At 37.9% G+C, this 17,238-nt stretch overlaps 1 protein-coding gene across 3 annotated transcripts; it reads left to right on the top strand.

Moving 5' to 3' along the window:
* Nucleotides 1-569: 569 nt before the first annotated feature.
* On the top strand, nucleotides 570-16,372 carry ERCC5 (ERCC excision repair 5, endonuclease). Of its 3 annotated transcripts, none has more exons than NM_001034823.3 (16): nucleotides 570-706; nucleotides 1,195-1,295; nucleotides 2,287-2,462; nucleotides 2,964-3,079; nucleotides 3,171-3,263; nucleotides 4,415-4,475; nucleotides 5,345-5,488; nucleotides 6,395-6,602; nucleotides 6,924-7,865; nucleotides 8,317-8,549; nucleotides 8,888-9,007; nucleotides 10,384-10,597; nucleotides 12,083-12,227; nucleotides 13,306-13,506; nucleotides 14,305-14,389; nucleotides 15,729-16,372. In NM_001034823.3, exons 2-16 carry the CDS (start codon nucleotides 1,208-1,210, stop codon nucleotides 16,257-16,259), a joined length of 3,357 nt encoding a protein of 1,118 aa, NP_001029995.2. In that variant the 5' UTR covers nucleotides 570-706; nucleotides 1,195-1,207; the 3' UTR covers nucleotides 16,260-16,372. The 3 variants fall into 3 exon arrangements, with proteins under 3 accessions (NP_001029995.2, XP_015130002.1, XP_015130007.1); XM_015274516.3 differs by having other exon boundaries at nucleotides 1,192-1,295; XM_015274521.4 differs by lacking the exons at nucleotides 570-706; nucleotides 1,195-1,295 and adding an exon at nucleotides 2,673-2,856 and having other exon boundaries at nucleotides 2,335-2,462.
* Nucleotides 16,373-17,238: the final 866 nt, after the last annotated feature.

Here is a 17,238-nt window from a genome sequence, read left to right as displayed (position 1 = left end):
TTCTTTTGTCTGGAGAAGAAACATTTATGGAAGCTTTCAGGAAAATAGGTAAATGAAGGACTGGATTAGCATATAGAATCATTGAAGTGGGAAAGGACTTGTAAGATCATGTAGTCCAACCACCAGCCCCTGCCCACTGACTGCATCCCTCAGGGATGCACACACAGTTCTCGAGCACCTCCAGGGACAGTGACTCCACCACCTCCCTGGGCAGCCTGTGCCAGTGCTTCGCCACTCTTTCTAGGAATAATTTCTTCCTTCTATCTCACCTCTTTAGCTGACTAACCCTGGGGTGAGGACTGCTTTGCTCAGAAGGCTGCATACCCTTCTACTACGTAGCTTCCTCCAGCTTTCAGGCTGATGGTTGAACAAAGCTCTTGAAAACTTTCAAGCGGTTTCCAGGCGAACATTTATTTCTGCAAGCTGAATTTGGGCTGGGAATTCAGCTCACTTTAAGCGGCTGAGCTCCGTTCCCTAGCGAGGTCTGTGTGGGGCGGTACCTCCCCGCACATCATGGCGCTCAGCTCCACCCCGTGAGTCGCCCTTCCCGGCCGGCAGCGCGGCAGGGCGGAGAGCGCGCATGCGCGCCTCGCAGCAGTAGGTTGTGTGACGGTGGGGGGCTTCTCGGCGTGGCTCGGGCGTCCCCCTGTCGCGTCGGACTCCGCCCCCGGGCTCCTCCCGCGCCGCTGGGCGCGGGGCCCCACAGGTGAGCGGTGCTACACGCGCAGAAGATCGTTCCGAGGGCGGTTCGGTCCCTCGCTGGGGTCAGAGCGATTAGCCAGTACCGGGCGGTCTCGGGGAGCGCAGACCCGTGTCGCTCTTGACCGACGTCTGGGGGTTCTCATGTGTTAAACCCTGAGGGAGTCATCCGAAGCGGTGGGGCGGTATTCGCGGCTTCTGCAACAGATTGACGGCCGTGTCCCGTGGGGGTGGGCCTGTCCTCCTTAGCAGAACTTGACAGGAGGTGCATCTCCTTTCAGCGCCTTTTCTCCACCACAGTGCTTGTGGTGGTGAGTTACTTTAGCAGACAGCTTTTAATAAAACCTTGTTTCAGTCTTGGTGTGGGATTGTTTGGGTTATTTCTGTCTGTGGTAATAACGCTCTTGAATTTTCGCTGGTAAAAATTAAGTGGTTCATGCAGTCTTTGGGTTCTAATTTGAACTGTGCCTCTTGGATTCTTCTCTCTCAAAGTAGCTAAGAAAGGGCAATGGGAGTTCAAGGGCTTTGGAAGCTGCTGGAGTGCACTGGAAGACCTGTCAACCCAGAAACACTGGAAGGAAAAATTCTTGCTGTGGGTATCCTTTAAAGTAAGGCTGAGGAGCCAAATTTGTAAGAGAATTTATTCAAACCACTTCACTTAATTCTACATGAACAGCTTTTTAATTTTTTTTATTTTAAATTGTGACAATACTTTGATATTTTGCCCTTCTACTGTGTGCTGGTGAGGCCTCACCTGGAGTACTCTGTCCAGATGTGGAGTCCTCAGCACAGGAGAGATGTGGACCTGTTTGAGTGCATCCAAAGGAGTGCCATAAAAATGAACCAAGGGATGGAACACCTCTCCTACAAGGACAGGCTGAGAGAGCTGGGGCTGTTCATCTTAGTGAAGAGAAGGCTCCAGAGAGACCTGAGAGCAGCCTTTTAGGGGGGCTATAAGAAGGAAGGGGACAGACTTTAGCAGGGTCTCCTGTGATAGGACAAGGGGAAATGGCTTCAAACTAGAACAATTTTTAGTAGGATTTAGATTGGAAATAAAGAAAAAGTTTTTTATGATAAGGGTAGTGAAGCAGTGGACAGGTTGCCCAGAGAGGTGGTGGATGCCCCATTCCTGGAGACATTCGAGGTCAGTCTGGAAAGGGCTCTGAGCAGCCTGATCTACTGTAAGTGTCCCCGTTCATTGCAAGGAGTTGGAGTAGATGACCTTTAAAGGTTCTTTCCAACTCAAATGATTCTATGATAATTGTTTGTAACTTTTGGTTAAATGGTAACACTTGGTTAAATGCTAGAAAAATGTTAGAAAGATGTGGAAGTAGGGTACCCTTCTTTTATTTATAAACATTACTGAGGACATACTGCTTGCTGCACAGCAGTTTCAATTTTACTCTTTGTCCAAGACAAGAGAAGCAAGGATTTATTCTTTGAAGTTCACAGATATATGGATAACAGTGGGTTCAGTAGGCTAAGCATGGAACAGTGAGCCGCTCAGTTAAATCTGCGCTTTATAGAAACTGTTAATATGATACAGACGTGAGATTACATGTTATCTCCTCTTAACCATTCTTTAAGATATCAGTATTTGGTTGAACCAGGCAGTAAAGGGAGTCAGAGATCGTCATGGTAATACTATACAAAATGCTCATCTCCTCACTCTTTTTAATCGACTCTGCAAGTTGCTGTTCTTTCGAATTCGGCCTGTCTTTGTTTTTGATGGGGAGGCACCACTTCTGAAGAGGCAGACCTTGGTATGTACCTTTTCTGAGTCACTGCAATACAAAATATGGTACGTCTGTTGATACTGAGTAGCCATTTTAAAATTCCTTGAATTCTGTTTGTACTTGAGTCATGAGAGTGGAGGGCTTGAAGCACACTGTTGTGCAGATGTTCTTCACAATCTCAGTCTTTGTCAGCTCTTGGAGCATGCAGCTTCTCCCTTTTGACTGATATATTTTCAGGTTTGATCTTCACACCAACCAGATTGTAGAGAGGTGGATGATGGCAAAAGGCTGACTTCTACTTCAGAATGGATCTGAACATGACTCTTGCAAGCATTTGTACCCAGAAGCTGAAAACCACTACTGAGTCCCACAGAGGACGCTGACCCAGACTTAGAGAATTTGAAGGCTATGTCTATGTAGAGTGAGTTAGGAGATGCACATAGGCTCAGCATGCAGAATTCTAAGTGTTGTTCACTTGATGCATATCTTCAGCATCCAGCAAAATTAACTGGTGTTTATTGTTCACAGGCAAAGCGAAGACACAGGAAGGAATTGGCCGTCATTGATTCCAGGAAAACTGCAGAGAAACTCTTGAAAACATTTCTGAAGAGACAAGCTATCAAAGCTGCTCTTACAGGCAAAAGGCAGGAATAAAAATTATTTTGCCTTTGTTTATATGTGGCAAGTAACTTTTATGTAGCTAAAAATCATTGTTGTCTTTTCTTTTTCCCTCAGCAATGAAGTTTATCCCAGTATTACACAAGTTCGAAGAGAAGAAATTGATGATATGTATGTATTGCCTTCTATAGAGGATGACGAGAAGAACAGGTAGGTAGGGTTAAGAAAAACAGCTTAAATGACTGTAATAAACTCAGATAAGAGTATAAGACACTGTTTTTGAAGTTGTTGGAAGGCTTTTGACCTGTATGATTCCTTAATATGTAACGTATCTTCACTTTGTGTTTTATTTCAGTTTCTTTTTGGACAGATTGGATTGTAGCTTGGATCCAGATGCCGTCTAATTATTTATTTTAAAGTAACTAATAGCACAAGCTTTTGGCCCACAGATTAGATTTCTACCCTGAAATCATATAGGGGGCTGAAAGTGTTACCTCACTTTCTGTGGCTACATCTATGAGAGTAAATGAACCTGAGCGTTCAAGTGGGTGGCTGGTGTGTGACAGCTGGATGCTGGTTTGTGTCCCCTCATCCAGTGGTGTAGATGCACTGAGAATAAGTAGACTTCTTATTTGTCAAATATACAACATCTTAAATAAGAGCAAGGGAGGTGATTGTCCACCACTGCTCTGCCTGTGCAAAGCCCCATCTGGAGTACTGTGTCCAGCCCTGGGGCCCCCAGTACAGGAGGGATGTGGATCTGGAGGAGGGCCACAAAGATGATCAGAGGACTGAAGCACCTCTCCTATGAAGATGGAGTGAGGGAGCTGGGCTTGTTTAGCTTGCAGAAGGCTCCGGAGAGACCTCATTGCAGCCTTCCAGTACTTGAAGGGAGCTTACAAGCGGGAGGGGGACCAACTTTTTAAATGGTCTAATAGTGACAGAACAAGAGACATGACTTTAAATTAAAAGGGGATTTAGGTTAGATGTTAAGAAGAAATTTTTTACTCAGTGGATGGTGATGTACAGGAACAGATTACCCTGAGAGGCTGCCTTATCTGTGGAGATGTTCAAGGCCAGGTTGGATGGGATCCTGGGCAGCCTGATCTATTGGGTGGCAACCCTGCCCACAGCTGTGGGGTTTTAACTAGATGATCTCTGAATTCCTCTTCAGTCTAAGCCATTTTATTTGTGCGTGTGTACTTGTGTACAAATACTTGTGTGTATTTGTGCTGTTGTGTGTGATTTTATTATTTTTTTTCCTAAGTGTCAGGAAGGGAAGGCTAATATCCTTTTGCTTAAAATACAAATTTCATTTACATGAGGAAATGTCTACGTCTTTTTTCTTGCTGTGATTTTAGCTCAGAGGAGGAAGAAGAAAAAGAATGGGAAATAAGAATGACCCAGAAAAAGTTATTGCAGGTAAATGCATTCTAATTCCCTTGTTATTGTGAACTATCCTGTCATTTAAGTGCTATTATTAAGTTTCTTTAAATAATTAAAAAAAAAAAAAGTTTTGGTTTGAAGGTGTAGGTGTTACTACAACATTCCTGACCAAGTAAGCAAGTTGATTTTAAGAATGCCATGACTTCCTACAAATCTAAAAATATAAATTGAATTTTCTTCACTTGAACACAGCAGAATAGGAATGTTTTATGGCTTCCTTTTAGACTACTTTCTCTGGAATAAAAGTGTTTCTTTTGTAATATCAAAAAATGAAATGTGTGCATTTTTTCCACATGTGTATGCGCAGATAAGACAGCACATTGAACAGAATTTGCATACTTATCTGAGTACAGATTGACGTTAAAATGCATTGGTCTTTGAGTTTTCACAGACAAACTGTATTCCTTTCTGATGTGCTGATCTTAGGGGAAGACGAGAAAAGAAACACATCAGCTAAGCAGAATGTGTAATGAACTGTAAAGTTATTTTTTCTTTCACCCAAGCAGGAAAAAAGCGCAACATTAAATAAACTCTCTTGGAAATACTGTCAGTGTTTGAAATAGTTTGAAAAGAGAAAAAAACAACCTCTTTGGAAGGATAAAATCAGACTTGCTGAGGCTGTAAGACTTGCTTCTGTGATTCATGCTAAATATATTTTTATAAAAAGAATGAAACCAAGTTTTAAAGTTGCAGATTACATAGTGTGCATCAAACAGTATAGGAAATAGTAGCAAAGATTTTGTAGGGTTTTTTTTTTTTTAATTTGAAAGGATGATGAAAATATTTCACTGTTTTGAGGCTGTCATGCAAAATAAATGTATATATTTTTCCCATTTTTTTAATAGGAACAATTATTTGAAAACCCCCATGCTATAGATATAGATTCAGAAGATTTTAACAAGCTGCCTCCAGAAGTAAAACATGAGATCTTGACCGATATGAAGGAACTTACAAAACGAAACAGAACATTATTTGAAGCAATGCCAGAGGTAATATTAAAAATAGTGTCAAGCCATTGGAATTGTTCTATTGCAGATGAGTCGCATCTGGAGAGCTTTACTCACGACTCTATTTAATGAGAAATGTTATGATAAGGGGAAGGAAAAACAAGGAAGTAATGACTCCTAACAGATCCTTCCCATGTGTGCATTCAGTGTCCTATCTCTTAATTTCTACTGAAATTGGCAGAGCTAATTCGGTTTGGCAAGAATGAAAAAAGCATGCTGTGTCTCACCCCTCAGCAGCATCATGCCCAGTGTTTCAGTGTTTCAGGAACATGCTGCTAATGCAGATAAGTCAGGCAGAATGAGTACAGCTTGGATTACAAACCCCCAGATTGTTAGGGCAGCTCGCAACTGGGAAAAGACCTGCGTGTTTGTAACTTAGATGTGATGCTAAAGCCATTCAGAGATGAGCAGGGAATCCTACAGTGCTGCTTACAGATAGCTTTATGGAGCACAAATATTTTTAAAGTTCAGTATCGGATGGAATGATAGCTTGTGCTTCAGTGCAAGCTAAGGACCATTTTGTGGTGGGCAGCATCTTAAAACCACCCACGTGTGGATTCTGTTGTAATTGCATTGTTGTTAAGATGGGGACTAGTTCTGTTAGCCAGCTAGCTTTTGTTGATCACATCATTTAGATCTCATTGTGTTTAACCAGCATTCAGAACTCTTTAATGGTATCTTTTAGAATTCTGTCATGTATTGCAGCAGTAACAGCGTTGTCACTTGTGAGTGCAGCAGTCAGTAAATGCCAAATGTTACCTACTTAAAGGAAATAAGAAAATACTTCTATAAAAGTCTTTCCAGAGCATGATAATTGCACTTGCTTAAAAGGTGCATTTAGTGTCATTTTTTTTTAAATTGACTTGGATTCTTTTTTTTTTTATGAAGGACTCCAATGACTTTTCCCAGTACCAGCTTAGGGGTTTGCTTAAGAAAAGTCACCTCAGACAGTGCATAGAAAATGTAGAAAAAGAGTTGAATCAGCAGCACTCGGGTCAAATCCGAACACAGTATGAGAATGAAGGTGGTTTTGTGAAAGAAATGGAATCTAGGAGGATAATCTCTGAAGACTCTTCTCACTATATCTTAATAAAAGGTATGTCGGGTCTTCACTTTAAGAGCTTGTAATATCATATCATAGGGGTGCCAACCTTTAAACACAAATACTGTATTGTCAGTGGCTATAAAACCTATTACTCAGTATGTGCAATCTGCAGCTGTTAATTTTAAGAAAAGACCTGGATATTGTTTATGGGTGTATGTAGTGAAATTTACTTTACTATTAGACATAATTAAATATGATTGGCAAATGTAGAAAACTGGCTTATTAATCTTCAAATGATGTTTTTTTTTCTTATGTAGTGTGAAGTGCTAGTACAAAACAGCATTTTATCTTGAATAAACCTATTTTTTCCAGGTTTTCAAGCAAAAGAAGCTACTAGTAAAGACTCGGAAGCTACTGAAGGACCTTCATCAGAAAGGTCTGAATTGAATAAAATTAATGAATCTCCAGCTAATGCAAAGTTAATTACATCTGACAAGTTGCAGGCAGAGAAAGATGACAATGTAATAACAGCACCACCCTCTCCCCGAACATTGCTTGCTATCCAGGCAGCAATGGTGGAAAGCAGCTCAGAAGAAGAACTGGGAGGTGAAGATAAAGAACAACTAAACCTGACTCGGTCTGTAATGGAAGAAGGCAGTGTGTCTCCAAGAACACTGCAGGCAATTCAGCAAGCTCTGAATGATGACGACGAGAAGGAGGAAGTTGTTACTGTTAGAACTGATAGAGTGCAAACAGAAAGGTCAAAAGCAAAGGAGTTTCTTCTTAGTAGCTCAGATGAGGAGGATCAGATTCCTGAAGTTAAGGAGGATAAAGAAATACTTAGATCTACAATTCATTCATCAAACCAAACAATTATACAGGACATTGAATTTGAACAAAAAGGTCAGGAGTTGGGGAAAAGTCATGTTACGCCCGAGGGCACCAGTATGTCCACAGATAAAAATTACTCTTGTGTTGATGATAATGGAAAAGGAAAAGAAGTTGTAGACACAGAAGTAGATGGTTCAAAAATAGACTCAACTTATTTGGAAGACAAGGATGTGAGCTTGTGCATTCAGAAGCCAAGCTGTTCCCCTTCACAAGCTAGCATAGGGCCTTTGATTCATGGTGAAACAGCAGAATTTTCTAAAACTGAGGAAAACTTGAAAGTTTGTAAAATTATAGAGGAAGTTCATTCACAGACAGAAAATAATGTATTTGAGGTACAAAAGGAAACTGAAATTCTTCCAGCAACAGAAGGTCCTAAGGAGGAAAGAGAAGGGGCATCACAGTCTGAAGACAGTGATTCTGATGGTATGTGCATTTTAATTGAGTGAAAAGATAAGAAGATAAAGCCTTACTGTATTTGAAGTCAATTGAATTTAACCTTTCTTTCCTTGTAAGAAATGCTTTTAAACACATCTATTCCTACACACACTGGAATTGGAAAGAAAATCTGAGCTCTATTTTCCCCATAGTGCTATGCCTGGGTACACAATATGGAAAAGCAGGAAAGAATGTTTTTCTATACCTTAAACTCAATTAACTTATACATGGATGGTTAACTACTTTTTTTGTTTATTTGTTTGTTTCACAATTCTTGTATCTGTTTATTTCATATAGCAAAACCAACAAAACAAAAACCAGCAAACCCAATACCAAAACAAAAAAACAAACCAACCCACTGCCCAACTAAAAAATAAGTTGAAACATGTATTTTTTAAACAGACAACAAGAAGCTGTGCTCTGTGTTCTCCCTTTATAGGAAGCTTTATTGAAGTGGACACTGTAATCAGTAATGAGGATGAATTTTCTACTGAATGTGATGAGAGACTGGGTGATAAAACAGCACTTTCAGAAATGGAGGAAGATGGACGTGATATTGTCACACAGAACTTGCTGAATGAGTCTGATGAAGTGCAGCTGGCAGACAGTCAGAATGCTGAAAAAGAAGATAATAGTAAAGATGCAGAAAATGAGTGGCAAGACATCAGTTTGGTAACTTTGATACTTGTTTTAAGCTGATAGCAAAGTGCTCTGTCTCAAAATACTTTTCAAGGAAAATCATTAGGGGACTTTTACTGTTTCATAGCTTTCACCTATTTATTTAAATTCTGTAGGGGCATTTTTTAAAGATGACAGTTAAACAATATCTGAAAGCTTTTAGCACTCTGATGAGGAGACCTAGGTATGATCTTATAATTCACTGCGTAAGAGAAGCTCTGACGGTTTCCTGACATGAATTAATGGAACTTATACTACTAGTTGTGGACATAGGGATTCTGAGGTAAAGTATAAAATGGTTGAAGTGACCAAAAACTTGTTTTATTTTTCAGGAAGAACTAGAAGAATTAGAAAACGACCTTTCTGCTGAGCAGGAAATGCTTCAGTCTCAAAAACAGCAGCAGGAGCGTGTTGCTACTTCTGTAACAGGACAAATGTTCTTGGAAAGCCAGGTAATTCATTGAATCATTTCAATTTGATACAATGTATGATATGCCCTCTCACCCCTGACTTCAAATGTTTTCTTCCTCTTAGGGGCTTATTTTCTTCAGTCTGCTTGATTTTTAAATATTTAAACTACTGATGAATCCTCAATTCCAAGAATTTTAAGTAAATGATATAAGACTATAAAATAATAATAAAATTATGAGTAAATCAACATTTTTAAAGCACCAGTTTTTTAAGTGTGGATCAATTTGATCTTTTTAAGGAATCTCACCAATAATATTTGCATAAGCCTTTAGCCTTCGTTTGACTATTCACATTGGAAGGCTAATCCAGCATAATGCAAGGACTACTTGAATACAGTGTCTCTGAGATGATACAATATGGCAGACTAGTAATGGTATATATGATGTAATAAAATTACTAGAATAATTTCTGAAACTTACACAAACACTTGTATTTTCTTTGTATAAAAGGGATAATTTGTATGGTTATAAAGTGATGGAAATTTTTCTTTCCTGTGCATTTACTGATTGTTTCTTCAGAGTTTTTAAAGGACAATAGATTGTACTTTATAATATTACATGCCATATAATGGTACTGCACAATATATGCAGTACATAGATGCACACGTGTGTATGTATATATATATGTACATATGTACATAAATGTATACATACATTCATTTACCAAATATATACTAAATAATTTATATCTTAGGTTTTGCAGTGATTATTATGTCTAAACTGGGAGCAGTGGTATGAATGGAAAGTGTAATTCATAGAGATGAAGTAATCCAGAACTGTGTAATTAACACTTGCATATAAACCTAGTGTGTGGGTTATTTATCTGAGGTTAAATAATGCATTATATAAAAGCAGATAGTGTTAAATAGATCAAAACATTATCCTCACACAATGTGTAGTCTGCCTGCTGTTAGTTGCCTGATACACGTTTCTGATATCCTTTCTATTACTTTTGTGAGCTAAGTTGATGACTAATTTTTTTTTTCAATCTGCACTTTTTTTTCATGGAATCCACATAAATGTTATTGTAATATATGGACTTCTGTCCATGTGGAAGTAATAGTTAATGAAAGAACAATGCTTAATTTTTTTGTATAATTAAAATAGGAGATTCTCAATCTCTGTAGTAATAGTGTGCACCAGCAGTGCTTGACTTGGATGGCACTATCTGCCTGAGTTGAGTAAGTGGGACTTTTGCCTTGACTTAACTGTGCCTAGTACTTTTCAGTGGAAATTAAGATTTGCTCTGAAATATTAGATACCTGCTAAGTGTGAATTTAGCTTTTTTGGGTCACATAGAAGTATATTACAGTTCATTTTTCAGATGAAATATTAACTGTTTTGTCTTCATCCTACAGGAGCTTCTCCGCCTATTTGGCATTCCGTACATTGAAGCTCCTATGGAAGCAGAGGCACAGTGTGCTATATTGGACCTCACTGATCAGACCTCTGGGACAATCACTGATGATAGTGATGTTTGGTTATTTGGTGCACGACACGTTTATAAAAATTTCTTCAGTCGAAACAAATATGTGGAATATTACCAGTATATTGATTTTCAAAACCAGCTGGGTAAGGGCCAGTGATTGTAGCTACAGTCTTTGATAAGACAGTTTTGCCATGTATCTTTTTGAAGTTGGATTTCCTACAGAAACAGATAACATATGCATAAAATGCAATGTTCTTTGTAAAGTCTCTAAAGACATTCAGTTGGATTGCTGTTTTTATTGCCAGATGAACATTTATTTTGGATATATTGACACATAATGATTAAAAAGGGATCCAGTGTGCTATGTAAGAAGGTTTTTCATTTAATATTGACATTTTTTTCTTCTGATTGTTCTTGTGACTTCCTAATCAGATCATTGCTAATTATGTTGAAATGTTGAGCTTTAGTGTTATGTAGTATATTGAGAAAAATATGAGCCAATTCTGCATAAACAAAATAATAATAATAATAATTAAAAAAACAACCTAGAACTCTTTTTAAAGTCACTCTGTCACTTTTAGGATATGGTCTTTGAAATAGTATTTTAATACCTTCAGTATGTGAAATTCAGCATGCAGTGGAAAATGTATCTCTGTTTTCTTTTCTCAGCAAAGTGGATGAAACCTTTTTCCCCCTCCTTATTTTAGATATGCCACTGTAGTTTACTTGGGAAGAAGTTCTATAAAAGTACATGCATGATTTTTAGTCATCATTAATGTAATAAACCAGATTAGTTATTTATTTATATATAAAAAATAGGCATTTTTTATAGGCATAATAAAAAATAGGCATAATCTATCTTTGTCACATTCCTCTGCAGTTTAATGCATTGAAAAGTAGTATAAAACAATTCTGTCTTTCTTGACAGTTGTTGAATATCCTGACTAGTGTTCTGATGTGTGCTGAGATACACATCCCTCCTTTTCTCCACAGAAATATTTCTTTTTTATCTAAACTCCTGAAGCTACTCACTGGAAATCACTCTGGTTTCAGAAGATCTTATTACCATGTAGAAATGGTCTAGTGAGTTCTTCCTTCTTTCTAGCTGTTTCAGATGCTCTTTTAGTCTGCTGGTCCAGTGTGGGAACTCTTTCAAGAAGTAGAGGCATTGATATTATGGAACTGAAGACTTGAATATTTTTGTTTCTGATTTAGGAGTTATTAAATTCAGGTCAGCATTAGATGAGAAAAGGATAGCAAAATATATATATATAGATGAGAAAAGGATAGCAAAAAAAAAATATATATATATATATAAATTCTTGAGAAATACATGTAAAATAAACTCTCTTCTTGAAGACCATTGTGGAAATCCGAGTTTCTACATTATAACAATTTAATTTTGGCAAGATATGCTAAACTGTGCTTATGTAGAAAATACAGCTGTGGTGCTTGAGGAAGCAGTAGTGTATTAACACTGCTCTAGAATATAATTTAGCAAATCCAGATGTGAATGCATGTATATTTCTTTTGTTGTTTGTCTTTCAGAAAATACAGTATTTTTAATTTGTAAGAGAATATATGAGGAATCCAGTGGCTATATTTGGTTTACATACTTTCTTTTACAGGGTTAGATCGAAGCAAGTTAATTAATTTGGCGTATTTGCTTGGAAGTGACTACACTGAGGGAATCCCAAATGTTGGCTTTGTAACAGCAATGGAGATCTTAAATGAATTTCCTGGACATGGATTGGAACCTCTCCTAAAATTTGCGTATGCTTTGCTGGATTTTGTTGTTTTTCTTTCTTATTTTTCTGTAATATCAGTGTTAGTGGATATATTTTCTGCTACTTAAGTATACAACAAACATCATCAAGGAGGCTAACTTAACTATAAAATATGTAACTCTGTTGTATCGGTACTTGAAATGGCAGGTAATCAAAACGATGTGTTGATGCAGCAAGACTAGTGAAGACAATAGAACAGCTTTAAAACTGTGCAACTGCCTCTGAGTTCATTGCAGAGCTGGATTCCTAGTGGAGTCGAGGTTGTTTCTCCCTGAGTATGTGAGAAGGTGCTGTAGTTTGCCCATAGAGAAAAGAGACTTGATGAGTGAGGAATGGATGACCTGGAAAGAGACAGACAGGTAGGCTGTGGGGAAGAACAAAGTTTGAAGAGTGCCAAGCCAATTCTATTGGCAATTGTGAGGATCACAGAATCACAAGGTGTTTTTTGTTGGAAGGGACCATAAAGACAATCTAGATCCAACTCCCCTGCCATACACAGGGGCAACTTCCATCCCTGGAGGCATTCAAGGCCAGGCTGGATGTGGCTCTAGGCAGACTGGTCTAGCGGTTGGTGACCCTGCACATAGCACGGGGGTTGAAACTAGATGGTTGTTATGTTCATTTTCAACCCTGGCCATTCTATGATTCCTCTAAACCAGGTTGCTCAGATTGGTTAGAAGGTTTTTAATTTGTTTATTTTGTTCTGGTTTGGTTTTTTTGAACTTTGGTTTTTATACCAAAAAAACCCAAACAAACAAACAAAAAAAATCCCTCCAGAAAATGATTGCTACATGCAGGATGTCCTTCCATTTGTCGTCTTAGGAGGAAGCCAGGTGATGTTTCCTACCTTGGCTGACAGTGGCTTTGTTTACTGTATGTTTTGTCCTTTCTACTTTCAGATTCTTATGCCCCTTTGGCTATTTTTATTTGAAAACCTTCTATCTCATACCATGCAGTAGCTGAAGTAGGGAGTCTGATTAAAGCCATTTAAGGTAGCACAGTGGGTCTTAGCATTTCAAGTTACATTTTATGGGAACAAGTGAATACTTTTCTCTGTTTTTCAGTGAGTGGTGGAATGAAGCTCAGAAGAATAAGAAAATCAGACCTAATCCACGTGATACCAAAGTCAAGAAGAAATTGCGGGAGCTGCAGCTTTCTTCAGGTTTCCCAAATCCAGCAGTGGCAGAAGCATACCTGAAGCCTGTGGTGGATGAGACAAGGGGCTCATTCATCTGGGGGAAGCCTGATGTAGAGCAGATTAGAGAATATCCTTTTACTATAAAACAGGAATTCCTAGCTAAAAATACTCAGATTAAAGTTCATAAGGCTAGCTAGTGCCTCAGTAATGGAGTGTCAAATTCTTAGCATCTCACTGGTATGAGGGACCTCCTTACCCCAGCTGAATGTACTTTCCTACACTGATACTAACTCTGGAATTGAAAAAAATGTAGATATACGTGCATGGTGTTTGAGGTTTGTGCTGCCCTTCTGCTTCACTCTGAATGCAGGGTCTTACAGCTGAACTGACCAACTTGTGACATTACAGTTCTGTAACTGTACTGTCTTTCACAAGTAGATTTCAAAACCTGTTTATTCACCCCATTCCTTACAGTAATGCCATTTCTTGCAACAGTTGCAGCTTGAGCTGCAGTGAATTGTGGAAAAGTAGATGGCAATGCATACAGAGCTAATAGTGTTTTAAACAGTTAACCAAAATTCCAGTGTTTGTAAGTGTAAAACTAAGGTTTATTTATAGATGTTGTGTATTATGACAATGCTGCGTAGCCAAAATGCACTTTTTCTTTATGAAGACATGCTTTTGGAAATGCTGATATTAGAGTTCTGTAACTCACAGAGATGTAATGTCATGATGAAAATACATAGCATAATACTAGAATCATCTGCATAAGTTGGCTTTAATAACTTAAGGTATTTTCTCTTTTTGTAGGAGTAAAATCTCTGAAGAAACTTTCCTCTAGGCATTGGTTATTTGAGGAATTTTTATTTTGTGTTTACAAAATAGTAGCAATAGCCATTTTGTAATATTCCTTAACTTTCTGCATATTCTGTAAAGATCACTTTGGCTGGACTAGGACAAAAACAGATGAAATCCTTTTGCCTGTGATAAAACAGCTGAACTTGCAACAGGTACGGTACAGAGCCATGTATACCTTAAGGCTAGCTGGAAAATTCTAAGAGAAGCGTTTTGAAATGAACAGCTAGGCTATAACCTATAACATGCATTTCTCAGAAACTAGGATTTGGATATTTTTTACCTTAATGTGTATTTATATTTAAAAATATTTAAATTATTCTCTAGATTTTATTTCTTTATGATTGGGTTCATTGTGAGGCATTCTGCCTAATTCAAATGGTTGTAATTTTAGTAGTTTATATAAAGCTTTATCACGTACCTACCTCAAATCCAGGTTGTAGTTTCTTTTCTGAGCAGAATGTAAGTAGATCTACAAGTACCTCCAGTACATTTAGTGCTTTTAAGAGACATTATATTGTCTCTTAAACTGATTCATAAGAATGCCCCTAAGATTTTAGTAAAGTGAAATGGACCATTGGGTACCATACTCATTCTGTAAGGAGAAGTGCAGAATGAACCATTTATCAAGAGCCCATTTATAATATTACTGTACTTTACCAATAAATGTACTGTGAACTTTCATACAACTCAAAAGTGAATAGTGATGCATGCTGTGATACTCTGAAATTCAGTTGTAAAACGGTTTACTTCAGCTCATATTCTTTTAGTTTGCTATCAGTGAGATGTAGTCTACACCAGTCTTCTAGGCTCTCCCTGTCAGTCAAAGGAGTGAAAAGTACCACAAAGCAGGTTAAATCCATGTACTTTCAGGCTGACTAGAGCAACCTTTGGAAGCATCTGTCTCTTAGCCAATTTTAGGGTCAATAAAGAGGACTTGTGTAGTCTGTACAGCAAGCCTAGCTGTAGCTGAATTAGCACAGATCCATTGTGTTTGACTGCTTCTGGTTCTATTCTCCAATCTGTAGCAGCATGTGATACAATAACTCCATTCAAATGACAGCATTTGTTGCAGTAGCATATGCAAATACAAAGTGCACTAACAGTATCTTCTTTGTAAACATTTTATTGTTTTAACAGCTTGCAGCTAAGCATGTTTTTGCAAGGACATACTTAAGAGCAGTACAGAGATTCTCTGTATTAGGGTTTAAAATGGAGTTGTGTTTCTAAGTAAAATCATGCGCACAATGTTAATAAAAAGTGCACTCATTTTGCCTGTTACTTAGTTTCTATCAAGGTTCTTGCATAATTTGCAGAATTTATAATAAAGTGCAGTTATTAGTGGAATAATGCATCTTATTATCTATGTGCATTCTGATTTCATTAGTCTTTATCCTGCTTTAATTTATAATGCTTCATATTATAGCTCAGGTAACAACTGACTTTCTGTCACAAAAAACATCCAAAGCTGTTTCACTGTTTTATTTTTGATAGACTCAGCTTCGGATTGATTCGTTCTTCAGATTAGCACAACATGAAAAACAAGTTATTAAAAGTCAGAGACTACGTAGAGCTGTGAGTTGTCTAAAGAGAAAGGAAAAAGAAGAAGCTGATGAAATTTCAGAGGCTACTGCTGTTATGGAGAAAGAAATGAAAGGGGAAAGTACTTCAGGCTGCTCAGATCATCAGGCCATGGTGACAGAAATCGGAAGTGGAAAGAAAAGAAGGCATTCAGATTCCAGAAAAGAACATTTATTTGGTGGTGGTTTTGTTGGGAATTTGCATCTTTCAGAATCTTCTAGTGACTCCTCAGCAGAAGAATCAGAAAACAGAAATTTAGACAAGAGCAAAAGAAGGAAAATTGCCTCTAAAGCAGAGACAGCCGACCATAAAAAGAACTACAATAGCTCAAGTGGTGAGGATGAAGAACTGGGAAACATGATTTTGGTGACTGCCAAACCTGTATTTAAGGGCAGAAAACAAAAGTCACAGAGTAAGGGAGGAAGAAAAAAGAGGAGGTCTTAAAGGAAAGAAGTCATTAAAAGGCAGACTATGTAAATGGGCTTTATTACTTAAACTCTCTAAGTATTCTAATGATTTTTTTGGGTATAAAAACAATAAATTATCTTTACAAATCATACGTTTGTCATGAATTGTCTTTGTGTCCAGAATTTAAATGGGGATTTTAATGGGGATTTTAAACAAGAAAAAAAAGTTCTTTCATCAGAATTGCTCAAAAAAGCTATACGCTGGACTTGATGTCACTTTATTCTAAGATTAGGCCCAAAATTATATCTGTTCATTCACTGAGATAAAATAGCTGTTAAAATCACATGAAACCTGTTGCTCCCTGAACTTCAAACTTACGTAAAACCTTGTAAATGACTTGGTTTATTTCTAGGTATTGAGAGAAAGAAAATAAGTTCAATTAGTTTTGTTTCCCTTATTCTCTGCATCATGCCTGCTCAAAGTAATGTTGATTATTGAATCATTTGTGGTACAACATAAGCCCTCGTGATATGTCATGGAAGATAGTACAGTAAATTCTGATAAGCAATTATAGATTACATGTTCCAAACGTAAATTACATGTTACTAGACATGAAATTATTTGAGCATAGCCATAGACAGCATTTGTTTCCAAAAGTGATGCTCAGAGGTAGTATGGAGTTTTTCTTGCAAGTCCCTTAGATTTCACCTTAGAGCATTTATGTGGGCGTGTATGAAATACTTCCATTTGCTTTCCTGCCTAAACCCTTTGCCATATCAGTTGCCTTCTGTTGGTCCTCTCTGTAACTGTCTTAATGCAAGCCACATTTTTTTCTTTATTCTTGTATCTCCACACAGCAGGATTCTGTCAGCCTGCACCCCACCCCCTACCCCACACTTCCCTTCCCTGCCCACCCTTGTTTCAGTTTCATCCATGGGGAGGTTTTTATTAAAAGCGCAAGGGCTACTTCCTGGAAAACCTATTTTCTTGCTAGTGCTTCAACAGCCCAGCATAC

This window comes from Gallus gallus, chromosome 1 (assembly GCF_016699485.2).
Source record: "Gallus gallus isolate bGalGal1 chromosome 1, bGalGal1.mat.broiler.GRCg7b, whole genome shotgun sequence".
Classification (NCBI taxonomy): Eukaryota; Metazoa; Chordata; class Aves; order Galliformes; family Phasianidae; genus Gallus; species Gallus gallus.
Note: the sequence above shows the minus strand (reverse complement) of the source record. Positions and strands in the feature narration are given on the sequence as shown.

Coding starts and splice junctions, on each gene's coding strand:
- ERCC5 (NM_001034823.3), top strand. CDS start 1,208: ATGGGAGTTCAAGGGCTTTGGAAGCTGCTGGAGTGCACTGGAAGACCT. Junction 3,264..4,414: donor GAGGATGACGAGAAGAACAG/GTAGGTAGGGTT, acceptor CTGTGATTTTAG/CTCAGAGGAGGAAGAAGAAA. Junction 12,228..13,305: donor GAACCTCTCCTAAAATTTGC/GTATGCTTTGCT, acceptor TCTGTTTTTCAG/TGAGTGGTGGAATGAAGCTC.